At 34.6% G+C, this 17,368-nt stretch overlaps 1 protein-coding gene across 3 annotated transcripts in view; it reads left to right on the top strand.

Moving 5' to 3' along the window:
- Positions 1-17,368, top strand: part of PTPRK (protein tyrosine phosphatase receptor type K) — a 578,185-nt gene that overhangs the window by 547,732 nt on the left and 13,085 nt on the right. For all 3 annotated transcript variants that reach the window (XM_022556378.3, XM_022556371.3, XM_089921990.1), the window contains 9 exons: positions 2,442-2,478; positions 3,781-3,878; positions 4,310-4,426; positions 8,902-9,056; positions 11,772-11,907; positions 12,093-12,242; positions 13,124-13,297; positions 16,141-16,272; positions 16,412-16,537. In XM_022556378.3, coding sequence (XP_022412086.2) covers positions 2,442-2,478; positions 3,781-3,878; positions 4,310-4,426; positions 8,902-9,056; positions 11,772-11,907; positions 12,093-12,242; positions 13,124-13,297; positions 16,141-16,272; positions 16,412-16,537 — 1,125 coding nt within the window. The remainder of the gene's footprint in view (positions 1-2,441; positions 2,479-3,780; positions 3,879-4,309; positions 4,427-8,901; positions 9,057-11,771; positions 11,908-12,092; positions 12,243-13,123; positions 13,298-16,140; positions 16,273-16,411; positions 16,538-17,368) is intronic.

The following is a 17,368-nucleotide window of genomic DNA, read 5'->3' as shown; positions in this document are numbered from 1 at the left end:
ATAAATATTTAATGTTAACTGCTCAATTACAGTTACTACTAATGCTCACTACTAGTTATCTCTGCATGCTTCCCCTAATTAGCCTCATACGGTGTACCTATGTTCATTTTTTTGTAACTCCTTTACATGTGTAAAGATCTATTTTACCTCTTTCCCTTTTCTATGTTTAGAAAAACAGGACCATTTTTAGCTTTTGACAACTTATTATGTACTCGAGTTTTATTTGTTGATGGTTTCTGTTTCTGGTTTTTATTCCTTACCCTTCCCCAAACATATGTGAGAAGCTGGATAGTATGATGTGTATTAGTGTTTCTGAAATTTTACTTTTTTACATTTGACTTCTGATGTTAAAAATGGGTAGGGAGACTATTTTGTGGTGTGTGGTATTGGTTTGTAAAGTATTGAAAATCCTTAGGCAAAATAATTACTAAACTGCATTTGTAAAATACACATATCACACATATATATTGAATCATACAAATGAAAGTTTGTTTTGATCATACATTCTGCTGTTCAGTTTTGGTTACAAACATATCTACATGTAAATTCTTTATTTAATGGAAAGTAATTATCAAATAAAATAAAATATTAAGAAGGCAATATATTACATTACATATAAGAAGGACAGGCTCTGTTCATACTTCCTGGTTCAAAATCACACTGGAAATTGTGAGAATGTTGATTCATCTCTCTGTGCCTCAGTTTCCTCATCTTTACAGTGGGGGTAATAATAATACCACTAACCTCATCATTTTGTTGTGAGAATTAAATGAAGTAATTCATGTTGAGCATTTAGCACAATGCCTAGCACATATTAAGCACTCATTAAACTTAAGCTATTTTTTAAAAAAAATAATCCAAACCTAGGTGTGCTGAAATTAATTAATTCTAAATATGCATTAATTGTAAGGCAAAAGGTAGAAATATCAAGTATTGCAGCATATATGATACATTTTTAGATATATAAAAGATATGAAAATGAGGACCCAACGTTTTCTAATTTCTATAAATAGGAAATAATTTTTATCACATTTATTAATCTCATGTTTTACTGTTATTTTGTGAATTGTCATTATTTATATATTTGATGAATGAATTTTATTAAGTATAGTCTCTGAGTATATTGGTTAAATTTCTGCTCATCATTTTACTCTCATTCAATATTTCAAATTTATCAGATATCTCAACATGGAAAACTAAACAGCCTACTCTCTAGAATAAATATATCAGCAGTTCTCTGACAAATTTGTACTTGTTCTTACCTATTTAGTTTAACCTTGGTTTTCTGCCAAGACCCTGGCAGGACATTTGGTCCTATCCAAAATGTCCATGGAGACATTTGGTCCACGCCAAAAGTCCTTGATATTTGGTGCCATCCAAAACCATTTGGCATGGACCTAGTAAGCTCATGCACATTTTAGATAGAACCAGATTTTAAGGACCTTTCAGCATAGACTAAGTGTCTTATGGACATTTTGGACACAACCAAGGGATCCTGTAAATATCAAGAACCTTGACATGGACCAAATGTCTTATGGATATTTTGGTTAGGACCAGATGGTCTGCTAACTCAGGCTTTTACTAAAGCCCTTTGCTCAAGACACAACAAAGTCAAAGCTTAACCTTATTATACCATTAACATTTTTGCTATTCACGGTCTTTTGGAATTCAAACCAGTTGAAAGCAGCTAACAACTTATCCCTTATCTGGAATAATTTCTTTATTGAAACAATATTAAGTGCTTAACCACATAGAACTAAAGGCACACTAAAAAAAGAAAGAAAAAAATACTAAACCTTTTGTTCAGGATAAGATGCATTTTTTAAAAGATTTCTTTCCCTATATATGTGTGTACCTATAATTATGTGTGTGTAAATTAATATTATCAGCACACACAAAATAGTTTTGGCAGATTCCTGAACGTATTATAGAACAGAAATATTCTCTAAAAAATCTCAGCAGGACTTTGACTTGATGCACGCATGCATTGTCCAGCTCTAACATTGGAATGTTCTGTTATTTTTTTATGGTTCTAATATGTCGTTGTCTATTTGTAATGCAGTGTGTTGTACTTTTGGATGACAAAATAAGAATTAATATTTTTGAACACAATTTTGCCAGGAATGAATGACTAAAGATTAACATGAAGGCATAAACATTTTAGTGAAACCAAACAAAATCTATGAAGTTATTTCCTAGCAAACAAAACTCAATTATGTAACATATATTTTAATCAGAGCCCTTAAAATATTTAATTTTTGCTTTATTTTTACCTTTCAGATAACCTAGGTTTGAGAAGTGAACTATGAGTTCACTACTCATTTCTGGACTTTTTACTGTAACTTAATCTTAACAGGTGGTTGTCTTCATCTTTTTATGCCTTCATTCATTTATTTCTGACGCTGATATAAAATGATGACCAATTTGTGCTCCTATTTTAGGGCTACCAGAGACCAAGCCACTACATTGCAACTCAAGGTAAAACTTTGCCTTTTTAAATGTAATAGAGTAACCAAACTTGCTTAAATCATCCATGTGATTTTTTTTGTAATTTTATCTGAATTAACTAAAAAAAAAGATCAGATTTTCTGCTTAACACTGCTTTTTATTCATTTGTATAATACAAATTGTTTTCTCTGTTTAAAATGTATATAAATTAAACCTTGATTTATTTTTTTAATTAAAAGTAAACGAGAAGCTGCTGGTAGTTTTGAGATTTGGTTCTTAGTATCCTGATGTCCCAGAGCACTAGTCAACAGGGATGGGCAGAGAAATTACTTATTTTTTGATGAAAGCAAGTTAGATCTCATCTTGTGTAAGGTACCTGTTTTCTTGCAACAGAGTCTGTCGGCCTGGCACGTAATAGTACCCAAGACCAACACTGCTATAATGAAATACTGGACTGTCTTGCAACAATTGTTTTAAAGTCAAGACTAAGACAAAACAAAGGGCTAAAGGGAACTTAGTCGAGTTCATTCTTCGTGGAAAATAAGAAGACAGTAAAGAAATCTTGTTATAGTGGCACACTGGGAAATAGAAGTATACTAACAGTAACACCAAAACTACTCTAGTTATCTCCCCAAACTGACCACTGACCATCAGAAGAGAAACCTGCACATCTTATTTTATAAAAGAGGAAAGTAAAACAAAAGTTAATTTGCTCTTTTGACAGAGGTCATTTTCTAAGTGTTTTTCACATATCTTTGGTGTAATTGAGTTTAATTATAAACTCTTTAAAGTTAGAAAGATCATCCATGGTGAATATTCTGGTTTCATGGTATAGGGCAGAGTAGAGCCCAGTAGCTGCTTTTGCAGTTCAGAGATGATACTGTAAGATTAGAATGTGTCCTTATATGTATGATAGTTCTTCATTAACCCCTAAACATGCACTGTTTATAAATGGTGTGTGTATATTTAATTGGTAATATGTGCTGTTTGGTTGATGGTGGTGTAAAACTTCCTATTTTGACATGTACATGAAGATGCATTAAAGTAACTTAGAGACAGATATAAGTACCCTAAAAACTAGTGATTTCTTCTTCTGAATTTGAAAACATAGAAGGCAAACTGAAACAAACAAATTTGTACATGCCTATGTTTTTGCCTTTAGTGTGAATTTAGATATGAACTGAATTTAAGTACTTTCAGTGACATTTTGTGTTACACCTTTAATTTTTCTTCTTTGGGTCATTTAGTTTATATTGCTTTTTATCTTGTCTAAACTTCTTAATAACTACAAAATTTCTCTGATAACATAATATTCAAATTAATTTTTTATAGGCCCAGTTCATGAAACAGTATATGATTTCTGGAGAATGATCTGGCAAGAGCAGTCTGCCTGCATTGTGATGGTTACAAATTTAGTTGAAGTTGGCCGGGTAAGAGGCACAAAAAAATCTGTGTGTCACAGAATATGACTGTAAGTTGAATAGCAAAACATAACACACTTAAAATAGAATATCATTCAATTGTTTGAAAAAAAATTCTTAGGCATACCATTACAAGTGAGTGCTCCTAAGTGAATCTTTGATTGCTGAGAAATTATTTCTTATTTAATAAATAAAATAATAAATAAAATAAAATAAGTGTTGATTTTATACTAGAATCTAATTGCATTATCAGGCTTGTATGTTTTTATGAAATTGCACAAAATCTTTCTATTTATTGTGTAACAGATTATTTTATCTCATTTGTAGATTTTTACACTGTCTTTTAATTGTGACCTGAAGAGTTATCACTGAAATTAAATCATCTTGGTTAATGGGTATTATATACTCAGGTTCACCTATATATACTTTTTGTTGTTTAGGTTAAGTGCTATAAGTATTGGCCTGATGATACTGAAGTTTATGGTGACTTCAAAGTAACTTGTATAGAAATGGAACCACTTGCTGAATATGTAGTCAGGACATTCACCCTGGAAAGGGTAAGTACCCTAAAGTTCTACTAAAATATGTATATTGAAACTTTTTTTTTTCTTAAAATCCATGTTAAGATTTGTCTTGATGATGCTATCAAATCTATTCATTCATTCATTCCACAGATATTTATTTGAGAGCATAACATGTGCCGGGCATGTTTCTAAATCTTGGGACACATTAAATCCCTGCTCTTGTGGAGCTTATAGTCTGTTGAGGGGAGAAAGACATTAAAAATTAACAAATAAACAAATACACCATATATTTTGAAAAGTACCATGGAGAAAAATAATGTTGGGAATGGAAGTAGGGAAAATTGCTGAGGTAGAGGAAGGAATGGCGTACAGTTTTAACAGAATGATCAGGAAAGGAGTTGTTGAGAAGGTAACATAAGTAAAGGCTTGAAGGAAATGAGGGAGTGAGTGATACAACTATTATATATCCCAGGGAAGGATTATATCCCAGGGAAGTTGTCCCAGGCAGAATATTCCTGATGGAGGGAAGAGTCATTTCAGAGACCTAAAGGCATGATATTCCTGTCACCATGAGAAACAGCCAGGAGTCTAGGGTATTCAGAGATAGGTAAGTGAAGGGGAAAGAAATATGAGATAAAGTCAGAGAAATAACAGAGCCAGATAAGTGAGCCCTTATGAGCTACTATGATGATTTTAGTTTGTATTAAAGGTAAAAGTAGCCAGCCATTGGAGGGTTTAAGCCCAGGAGTAACATGATCTGACTTTTTTTTAACAGGATCAGAAAGACTGAAGCAGAGTGGGCAGTGTAAGTAGACTGAAGTAAGACGTAGGAGCAATAACATACATTGTTGCAGAAAAGTTTAATAAATTTGGTCACACAAAAGTGTAAAATTATCTGTATCAAAAAATTTTTAATTAAAATATGTACACGCAACAAAACAAATCTGTGATTATTTAATATTCTTAATTCATAGCGTTAATATAAATAGAAAGGAAACAATAGAATCCCCCCCAAAAAAAGCAACTGCTAAGCTGCCTATTGAAAATGTTTAACCTCATGCTATACCATTTTGTACTTTCAAATCAGCCAGACCTTTTTAAAAAAGAATTATAATCCTCATTGATTTTAAGGATATGGTGAGACAGATATTTTCATATGTAGCTGATCGTACTTAAATTGACATAAACCCTCTGTAAATCAGTAAAGCAGTGTATCTACAGAACTTTAAAATATTGATGTCCTTTGACCAAGAAACTTACCTTCTATGAATCTATCCTAAAAAATTTATTAAAAATACAATGACTCATATATAGTCATATAAAATTATAGATAACCATAACTGTCCACAATAGTTAGTTAAATTATACATCTATGATCTGGAAATACCACTCTTTACAAATGATATTTATAAGTAATTTTACCATCATAAAAAATAATTAGGGGAAATATTAAATGGAAAGTACCATCATACAGAACAACATAATTATGATGATCACAACTATAAAGTATGTATGAAAATTTCTTAGACAAATCAAGTAGAAAAAATAAGCAAAGATGTAGGAGATTTCAAGAAAAGAACCATCAAGCATGATTTAATGAATAGCTAGATCCCATTATATGGAAAGAGAGAATTTGAAGTATACATTCTTCTTGTAAGTTCATTAAAGTTTTATAAAAACTCAATCATGTACTTAGTTATAAAGGAAATCTGAATATATAATGAAAATTCAAGACGTTTCCAAAATCCAATGGAAAATAAAAACAAATCACTGACCAATGATCCCCCAAATTAGGCTCAGAAACCACCAAAGCCTCTTTTGAATAATCTTTGAACTATAGCCTTAAAACTAAAATTATATTGTAAAGGTAAACAATTTCATGTCAAAATTTTCCACAAGTTATCTTATGAGAAAAATATATACTCAAAAATGATTTCTATTTTGAAAGGCAGTCTAAAATCTTGTGAAAATTCATAAAATTAGAAAATCAGAAAAAAAGTCAATAAAACAAAGGAAAAATTAAATATAAAACCAAAACACAAACAAAAAAGAATAAATTTAATCAAAGAGCTATTTCCTTGAAAAGAGGAATAAAGTAACTAAACCACTTGTCAATTCCAAATGAAGAACAATCAAAACAAAATATGCAACATTAGATAACACAAAAGGTGTATAACTACAGTTACAGTGCTATTAGGAAAATTATAAAAAATAGTACGTGTGAACTTGGAGACAGATTTTAGTCTAGGTACACTAATATTCTAGCAAATAATAATTTCCAAAATTTGACTCAAAGAGAGTTAGGAATCTGAACAGATAGTAAAAGAAAATAGAATGAGTGTTAAAATTTGCCATTAAAATTGTATTATGGTTTCATAATTGAGGTTTCTTTAACCTTTAAAGAATAACTAATGAATAGCTAATGCCTAAGTTAATCAAACTATTTAGGCCATAGAAAATCATTAAAACCAACTAAATGTATTTTAAAAGCTAGCATAACTGTGATAACAGAACCACATAGAAATAGGACTCTCTCAAGCTCTTCTCTCTGTCTCTCTCTCTTTTTCAGTCTCTCTCTCCCTTTCTCAAGTATGTACACACACATACATTAAAGACCAACTTCATTCAAGAACATGCTGAAAATTTGAATCCAGCAGTGAATTAAGAAAAGATCGCAACATGATCTTTCATGATTGTTTTTTAAGAATACAAGGATTTTACAACTGTGGTAGGAAATCTAGCAGGATATTTCATTATTTTAGTGCATTACAGGAGCAAAACCATGTGATTTTATTAATAGATATTGTAATGCACTTAATTTTATTTAAAAGACATTTATAGGCATACTCATATTAGAAAAATAAGGAGACTTGCTAACATTGTTAACATTGTAACATTATTGGGGTTTTATTTTTATTTTATTTTCTTGTTATTTAGAAAAAACACTGAAAAAGAGTGATTTTTTTTTACATCACATATTTGAAAATTACTCAGGAATATTTAAGTAAAATGAACAATAAGGGAACATGCATTGCCAGATATTAAAATTTTCTAAAAAGAGCGAGGTCCTTACAGCAACTCCAGCAAAAGGATCAATGCAGAGGAGATGAAGTGATTGTCTAAAGTCAGATCTTTGAATAATTTATGGCCTTCCTCACTGGAGCTGACTTGAAAAGTAGTTAAGAAAGTGATTTTATTTGCACAATTCCATGGTGATGTTTATCATTGTCACTATTATACTTATTTGTTGAACCCTGCTTTGTGTATGGTATTGTACTAGGAACGGGAAAGAAAAAGAATTATAAGATATGATCACTGGCTTCCAAGGTTTGGGTGGTATTAGTCTGTTTAAGATGGAATCTAGGGCTTCCCTGGTGGCGCAGTGGTTGAGAGTCCACCTGCCGATGCAGGGGACATGGGTTCGTGCCCCAGTCCGGAAGGATCCCACATGCCGCGGAGTGGCTGGGCCCGTGAGCCATGGCCGCTGAGCCTGAGCGTCCGGAGCCTGTGCTCCGCAATGGGAGAGGCCACAACAGTGAGAGGCCCGTGTACCGCAAAAAAAAAAAAAAAAGATGGAATCTAAAGATAAACTTTCTCAATTTAGTTCATTTATTTCATGCACTTTTCCCACCTTTTCTGAGGAACAAGTGAAACTGAGATTCACAGATCTCACAGTAGAGTTGGAAATATATGGATCATAGTGGGGTTTGGGGGGCTACAAATGTGGATTCTTAAAAATAAATTATGCAGCATTTCATCTATATTCTCCAAGCACTGCTACTACAATGTACAGGCTTCTTTTAACAAAAAGGAAGGGGGGAAAAAAAAGGAAGGGAAGAGCTTTGAAATGTGTATTGAAAGGGTTCTCTTAAATTAACCCAACAGGAGAGAGACATGACAATGGATGCTTTGCTTCTTTCATTTTGTATTTTTGTTGCCATAAATAATCCTCTGTGTGCTGAATTCTTTCACAGAGTTTAGAAAAATAGTCTGCCCAAAGAACAGTTTAGCTGTCTGTATATTTTTACAAACCAATCTAGAGTAGTACTGTTCTGGAAAATCCCTACATGCTATACATCAAAACTATTTTCAACATGGATAAGCAAGGCATCAAAATCTATTTGTGAGGTGAGAAGTAGAAAGTTGCTTTTATACACCACTTGAGAACTCAGTGCATTGGGTCAATAGGGCAGCATTTTAACTTCCCATTTCTTCCTTTTCCCCTAATCATTTTATGTGTTGTCATTCCAAGTAAGGAACAGACTGTCAAGGTAAATACAATTTACCCAGACTTATAGAACTGAGCAAGACTTCTAATTTTCTTTCTTTGGCAGTTGTCTGACAATAAAGGTAAGCTCCTAGGCCATGTCAGCATCCTTTTTCAGAAAAAGCATGGTCTTTGGTAAATTTCTGATTTTTTTCATTGTCAGTCAGGTCTAGTACTCGTGGTTGTCTTTAATGGCTCTATTTTGGTCCTTTTGAAAACACTTCTTTACATGTTTGCACAGAGGGGATACAGTGAGATGCGTGAAGTTAAACAGTTCCATTTCACCGGCTGGCCTGACCATGGAGTACCCTACCATGCTACAGGCCTTCTTTCCTTTATCCGGCGGGTCAAGTTCTCCAACCCTCCCAGCGCTGGCCCCATCGTTGTGCATTGCAGGTAAGTGGTAGTCCAAATGGCATTGACTGCGTGCAGTCAGCTTTTTAAAAATATCCAGACAAGGCTTGTAAGCACAAAAACTAATGCATACTGACAACAGGCGTCCCCACCCCCTGGGCCGGTAGGGCAAGAGGTGAGGAGAGAGAGAGAGAGAAGTGAGCGAAGCTTCATCTCCCACTCCCCAGTGCTCCCGAGCGCTGACGTTACTGCCTGAACCATTCCCCTACCCACCCCCCCGGGGGCTGTGGAAAAATTGTTTTCCACAAAACCGGTCTCTGGTGCCAAAAAGGTTGGGGACCGCTGGCTTACAAGGTTTCAGCTTTCATGTATTACAGATAAGGTAAAACAGTAATAAAATAAAAGTTAACTCTAAGGAAGATATAAAATAGAAACTTCAGAAATAAATATATTCATCATAATGTGTGTAGTACTGTCTATAATTGCGAGTGTAGAAACTCTCTACCTTTTAGTGGCAACATCTGTGTGCGTGTTGTGGTTTGTTTGTTTTTTTAAATCACTTTTGCAAATCCCATATTATATTTTGGAATGGTAGGTAAAGATAGAGATTTCTTGCCTATCTAGTAAATTCCCAATAGAATCCCAGCTTTTAAAACTAAATTTGGTAAAAATAAAATACAGTGTGTGTGTGGGGGCGGGGGAAGATACTAATTCCATCATTGCTAAAAGTTTTCTCATACCCTTTCCAGTTTATTGTCCTTCCCACACAGAGGCAACCATTATTCTGATTTCTATCACCACAGATTTGCTTTGCCAGGCCTTGAACTTCACATATATAGAATCATACTTATGTCTTCTTTGCGTCTGACTTCTTTTGATCAACTTAATGTTTTCGAGATTCATCCAGTGTGTTGCTTTTATCAGTAGTTTATTTCCTTTTACTGCTAAATAATATTCTATTTTATGACATAGATCACAATTTGTTTATCCATTTTCCTGTTGATGAATATTGGCTTTGGTGCCAATTTTTGGTTAGTATGAATAAAGCTTCTAAGAATAAAAAAAAACTAAATTTGAGGCATACAAATTTATTAAATGGTTTAAATTGCAAGAATTTGTGCTGTAAAACAGCTACTTCACAATTTTCTTTTTTAAAAGGCATCCATCAGAAAACCTTGAGGACTACATCAGTAAAATCCAGCAAATATACGCCAGAAAAATCTGATTATCCAGACGTTCTTCTGATTAGAAACTTCTCTTAAAACAAGCATTCAGAGACACTAAAAGCAAATTACATGGCCTCATTTTGAGATATGAGCAGAAAAATATGTACTGAATCTGAAAAGCTTTTCCTAAATGCGGCACACTATTCTCAAATACTGTCCCTTCCAAGCTACATAATAGATTGTGCTTAAGCATTTTTTTTCTTTCTGAAAATCCAGACTATTCAGTATTTACATGACCATGTATAAAAGGGGGAAAATAAAGCACAAAGAATACAATAAAAGTAAGGCATCCCATTAGGATCAGATACTGTGTACCTTGCAAAAAAAAATCTGTTCAATCCTCCTCAAGAAATCTGATATACTCTTCAATTACTTTCTTGTCTCAAACCCTGGGAACAGTGATTGAGAAGATGGTAGGCAAAAAAAAGAAATAGAGATAGCCACAATACCTTTTACTTAAATTTCTTAAATAACAGTAAGTTTAAGAGAAATGACCAAATCTGGACAACAAAGAAATAATGTTAATAGTCTATCTATGCATTTAGAAAATGAGATAAATGGGTTTTCAGTTATGGGGTGTCCTGACTTATCATAGAGGTTTACTTTCCTATGAATGGCTTGCTTCAGAAGTGCTCCAAGATTCTCGATACTCTCTTGAAACAGAAGTGTCATTTTCTACTTACACTTGGGTATCTGAATTTATGGAAAAGAGGAAGCTAACTACAAAGTGAATTTCCTGTAAAAATCCCAACTGTATCTTGTTTGCTCCATTGACTTCTATATATGATAGGAGAAATATTTGTAGAAATATTTCCAGTGGGTAAAATAATCAACAGTGAATTATGATTCAACTACTGAATTAAATACAGTAAGATAGTGGCATCTTTGTGACCTGTTAAGAATTATATTTCATACCTCACAATTCATTTTCATTTTCTCTTTGTATCACCATTCAAATATTCTTTTTACTGTTGGTCTCCTCCCCATTGATAACTGCCATTTTCTTCCCCACCCTCACTATTAACACTTCCCCTGAATTGTGACTCCTCAGATTTTCCATTTAAAGGTTTTGGAATTAATGTCCTTTTGCCTTGACAAGAGTCTGTCTGACTAAGACAGCATTCCTGCATTTTGCCCGAGTGCCCACAACCACATGAGTGTGAGTCTCTCAGTCTCAGGTGAAAGTTTAAAGCACGAATCCACTCCTTGATCAATTCTACGAGCTTGAAATTTATGTAAAGTGAAGACTGTAAGAGAGCTATGGAACTTGAGTGACATATATACATTATTTTCAAAACACAGTTTGATTTGCAAAGCTTGTATCTTTTCATTTGTTCCAATCCTCAGTTTACACCAAAGTAGATACTCTACATGAAGTTATTTGTTCATTAATAAGCATTTACACAGTAAGTACAAATTATGTCTTATACTTTGTTAAATCAGTTTGATTCCACTTATTTGAAAATCAGAAGGATCTTTCAATTTTCATAGACATGCTTCCTGCAGTTCTTTAGATCTGTTTATTTTTCAGTGCTGGTGCTGGACGAACTGGTTGTTACATTGTGATTGACATCATGCTGGACATGGCTGAAAGAGAGGGTGTTGTTGACATCTACAACTGTGTCAAAGCCTTAAGATCTCGTCGTATCAATATGGTCCAGACAGAGGTGTGTTGATTGCTGATTAACCTCTAGTGGCCTTTTTTTGTTGTTTGCTTTCCAATATTTATCAAACTAAATACTAGGTGTTTTTCACATAGAATCGATATTAGCTCATCAAGTCATATAGAAAAAATTCTTTGATGAAAGAACATTTATATTAAATATTATGAAATTTTTCTTTCTTTTGATAGGAACAGTACATTTTTATTCATGATGCCATTTTAGAAGCCTGCTTATGTGGAGAAACTGCCATACCTGTCTGTGAATTTAAAGCTGCATATTTTGATATGATTAGAATAGACTCCCAGACAAACTCTTCACATCTCAAAGATGAATTCCAGGTATTAACTATTTCTACAGCCTCTTTTATGAACAACTTATTACAATTTATTCTGGGCAGTCTTAATTCTTCTAAGAAACATCTTTCAAGTCAAATTTATAACCTTTGACCCTATTTTAAGTATAATATAATACCTGTCTCATTATACGTATTATGGAGTCACTTTTGTGTTAATGAGCTCATATCTGCTGTATCTTGAGGGCAGATGAGTTCAGACTCAGGGAAAAGTGTGGGAAAAGGTATCATAAAAGTCAAATTTAGTGGTAATTTGGGTGTGTTTAAAACCTTTTTCCAAATGTAGTCTTACGGATTTTAACCTTCTGTGTTACTCACAACGTGAGATCAAGAACATTAATAATAATAGCTAGAGTTTGTGCTAAATATCGTCTCTCAATAATCCCCAATGTTTTCATTGCCCTTAAAATACCCCTAATGCTATGTTACTGTGAAGTCAAGAATAACTCTAGAAACCTAATACTTTGATTCTTTGCCCAGTGCTCTTTCCAACATGCAATAGCATGTCTTCAAATATGGCATATTAAAATGTTATTACAAATGATAACTGTATGATGGGTCATCATCATGGGCCACTTTGATTGCATTTTCTTTGGTTAGGCAATACATTTTGCAGGTTGCTGTGTTGTTTAGCATCCCTTTCCCTTTTGAGAAGAGGCCCATTGTACAATGTGTGTATTGTTTCTTTGTCACTTCTCTGGCTTCATTAGCTTTAACTACAAAGTCTATCAGCGTGTCATCGTGGCAAATGCCATTGGCTTGCACAAATCCTTCACTTTCTACTTGGCCTCCTAAATGCTTGATAGATCAGTGTTGTGCTATTAAATGGGTCACTGTCTTTTAACCTGGGTTCCCTTTTCTTTTCAGACCTTGAATTCAGTCACCCCTCGACTACAAGCTGAGGACTGCAGTATAGCTTGCCTGCCAAGGAACCATGACAAGAACCGTTTCATGGACATGCTGCCACCTGACAGATGTCTGCCTTTTTTAATTACAATTGATGGGGAGAGTAGTAACTACATCAATGCTGCTCTTATGGACGTAAGAGACTGCTCTCTTTGTTAGTGTAAAGTGTCATGAAAAGCTGCAAAATTGATGAACACTGGCTAGTTCTCTTTTCAAGAAAATTTAAATGGCCTAAAAAGGAAAATTGGAAACTTTCATTGAAATACGAATTTTTTTTGGAGAATGATTTTGAATTTCCCTTACAATGATTCTTAGGCACTATAAATTTTAGACTTGACTATAAGTTTGGCACTTGGTTGTCAATTATTATAAAATTTCTGTACAAGAAATATCTACAGGTGATAGTTTTTATCCTAATTATTTTCAGGAAAGAGAATCATGCTTATCTATTTTGAAGTTTTAAAATCACAGAATGCCATATTCTACTGAAATTGTGTTAGTTTGGAAATTTTTATCTCTGACATTTAGTGTTCCAGTAATTTATAGCTAACTTGTTACATTGGTTATTAATTAATAGAGACTAGATATAAATAACTAAGGAAGGCATGGAAGATATCATGTTAACACATCGATCATAATGAAGGAACTCTCTTACCCCACCCCAGTCTTCACACTGTAGATGGTAGAGCATGTACTCAGCGTGTTAGCGTCCCATAGACAGAACAATACAGAAAGAGAATTTTAAATTACTCTTTGGCCACCTTGTTTTGCTTACCTTGGGAAGAAGTAAGAAGGGTTTCAAGTTCAGAATCCTTTTAGTTTATCACCTTCATTCATAAGCATCTCTAGTTTTTGCCCTTTAGGCTATGGAACTGTAGTAAGGAGAAATCAGAAGTCAGGGTTCACTCCTGGGTGACTAATAATGAAGCTTTCTAAGTAATTGCTCCTATTGTGTTTCCAAAATTAGCTTCTGATAGTAAGACTTAGAAAAGCCCACGTTCCAATTCTAACTTTCACCCAGTTGCTTTGATCTTTTTTATTCTACAGTGCAGAATAGTTTAAAGGCAAGCTCAAGTAGAAAGATGCCACTCCTGCTGTGACCAGAGTCTTGCCTAGTCATTACTCATATCTCCTGAAATCACATTGGATCCTCATTGTACTTTTTCTTCCAACTTTAATTGTCTGCAAAGGCAAACATACTAAATACAGAGAAAACACACAGAACTTTTTGTTTCTGAGCCAGTTTGGATTTGGATGAAAAAAGGCCGTGTGAAAAAGGGAAAAAGAAAATATTAGGAAAGAATATTGATGAGGCATGTGTTTGAGGCATTTTTTGTTTTTGGCATTTCTTTCAAATTTTTTCCTAATTTTCAGATTGTTTTCTAGTCAATATGAAGACTGAAGCTTGTATTCTACCTGTTCTTATTCTCTGTTTAATTCCCTGTGATTCAACACAGATATATTTTGTAGTTGAAACTGCCCTGTGGATTTAGTAGTGTGGTTAGGGCTTCAGAAATTTCGGTTCGGTTTGGCTAATAAGAGTGGGCTCACTGGTCAACACTCCCCACTTTCCCTTGCCCTCTACCCCCATCGTAAGGGTCATATACCCTGTGCCATGCCTGTGAAGAATTAGGAGGTAAGGCCAAGGATCCTGTGATTTCAAAGCCTTAGATGTGCTCTTGCACTTAGAGAGGAAGGAACCTCCCCTCCCCTGTGACTCAAAAAAGGAATAAAAGGCTTTTAGCCTTCTTTGACTTACTTTCCCATGGAGCAGACGTTTAATTGGAAGGGAAGCTTACTTCTTTCTTCTGATCCTTTCCCATGAGCTTTCATACCCTCTTTAGGAGGGTACTCACCCCAACTGTGGTGTGACTTTGTAAGGTCTTAAGGTCAAGTAGAAGCAGCCGGTGAATTACTATCTCCTCAGATTTATCCTGAAGTCTTCCATGGAGTGAAACGCTCTGGTTAGCAGCATTTCCCAAACGGTGATAGGATCTATGAAGTTTAAAGGTCAATTTCTACACTGGTTTAAGACACTTGAAGGACTTAAAGAGTAGTATGATACAAATGAGTTAGGAGATCACTGACAATTTTTATCAGCATTAAAGAAATCCATCTCAGGCAACTGTCTAGTTATATTTTTACGAATCATTAGTTCAGTTCATAGAAATATATATTTCATTTTTAGTGCAGATCATTAGTCTGTAGAATGACAGATTGGCCAGATGAGCCTATACTCTCCTTCTGGAAAGAGATAATGCTCTGTGTCCCAGTCAAGGGGCATTTGGTAAACAAGGAGACATTCCCTCTTATGTGGGCCCAGGAAATGCATTGGTTTTACTCTTTGGCACTTGAAAAATCTTAAATGATTGAAACCATCATTCTGATCATTGATATACGTTAGAAATGCCCAGAAAACTATGGAAAGTGGATTGCCTACAAGATGTGTTGATAATGTCGATATAATATAAAAGCACACGTGGTTTTTCTTATTTGGAGTGGAGGAGAGCCAAACAGTTCCATTCACAGCTGATAGCAGATAGACATAGGTAGATACACGGAGACACACACACATGCCAGGGAATTTTATGCCTTTAACCTCTTAGACTTTGGAAGACTGAAACAGCCCAACAGGTACCTCACGAAGGATGTTAGCCTCAAGATGTTTTCTTTTCTTTTTTTTTTTTTTCTTTTGGTATTTGTACTATATTTACTTTTATCAACAAAATAAAACAAATTCTTGGCTTCAATTACTGCTGAGGCATCAAAGTCATACAACAGATTGACTGATTACTAGTTGCGGTGTATTGCAGTGGTCCAAATCTGTTATTCCATGGCTTAAGCAGCAGGCTGGCTCCATCTCCATATGAAGCTGTTGTGTCTTACTGGCCCTACACTGAAGTGTGCTGAATCTGTTTGTACAACTAATTATTCATTTGAAGTTCTTATGTTCCCCCATCTCCCTTGTTTTTTCACAGAGCTACAGGCAACCAGCTGCTTTCATCGTCACACAGTACCCTCTGCCAAACACTGTGAAAGACTTCTGGAGATTAGTGTATGATTATGGCTGTACCTCCATTGTGATGTTAAATGAAGTCGACTTGTCCCAGGTTAATGGTTATAGGTTGCTTTTGTGTACTTACGCACAACTTAATAAGGTAGTAATAAAATGGTAAAATCTGCTTTATACTACCCTATTTAGAAAAAATAATGCTCATTTTTTTTTTTTTCAAAACATTCATCATCTAGGGCTGCCCTCAGTACTGGCCAGAAGAAGGGATGCTACGATATGGCCCTATCCAAGTGGAATGTATGTCTTGTTCAATGGACTGTGATGTGATAAACCGGATTTTTAGGATATGCAATCTAACAAGAGTAAGTCATTAATGATTTTAACTGAGCTGATCCAGAACCAGCTGACCATAATCATGATGGGGTATATTTCCATTCAGACAAAAGAGAGAGTAAAATTAATAAGCTAATAATCATTATATAATCATTCCCAAAGCTAGTACTCATCTTATGCCTTAGCACTAGAATAAAAATGCATTCTAAAAACAGGAAAGCAGACATGCTGGAAGCTAGGTTTCCTGGTCAGTTACTAGCCTATTGTATTCTATATGGAAATCTAAATTCAGATTCCTAGGTTCAAGTGAGTTTGATTGTCTGTGCCTGGCCCCTGAGTATAAGCAGACTTATCTCGAGGTTGACTGCATGTTTTATTAGCATTGATAGTCCAACCCAGAAGAGGCATGCAATTGAAAAATAAGAATATAATACTGATGACAGGAGGAAGTGATATGTCGGACTAGCCATTATAGAAGGGTTCCATGTCACTATTCCAGTTCTGCTTATAAGAGAGGGCCCCAGGCATGAAGGAAAAGATAAATCACAGCCATCACTGATTCTGCTCCTACAGCTCATCTACGACTTCATCTTTCTAAATGTCCCAGCATCTGGCTTTGCCCAAATCTATAGCTAGATCCAGTGCTGCTACCACTGTGCCTTTTCCCAGCAGCTAAGTAGGAACTGTGTCCTTCAGAAGTCTTTCTTTCCTTGACACTTCATGTGTTTTGCCTTCAGTGACAAATTGTGTGGGGTCTCTCCTTCAAAAAACCAAAAAGTACTAATAAAAACTGTTTATATTATATAACCACATAGCAAGCAGAATTTGAAAAGAAAACAGTAGTAACTTCCATGGAATTA

Source organism: Delphinapterus leucas, chromosome 12 (assembly GCF_059928025.1).
Source record: "Delphinapterus leucas isolate spDelLeu-1000000601 "Yukka" chromosome 12, BTC_Dleu_Yukka2, whole genome shotgun sequence".
Lineage (NCBI taxonomy): Eukaryota > Metazoa > Chordata > Mammalia > Artiodactyla > Monodontidae > Delphinapterus > Delphinapterus leucas.
The sequence above is the reverse complement of the archived record's forward strand: the minus strand, read 5'-3'. Positions and strand labels throughout refer to the sequence as shown.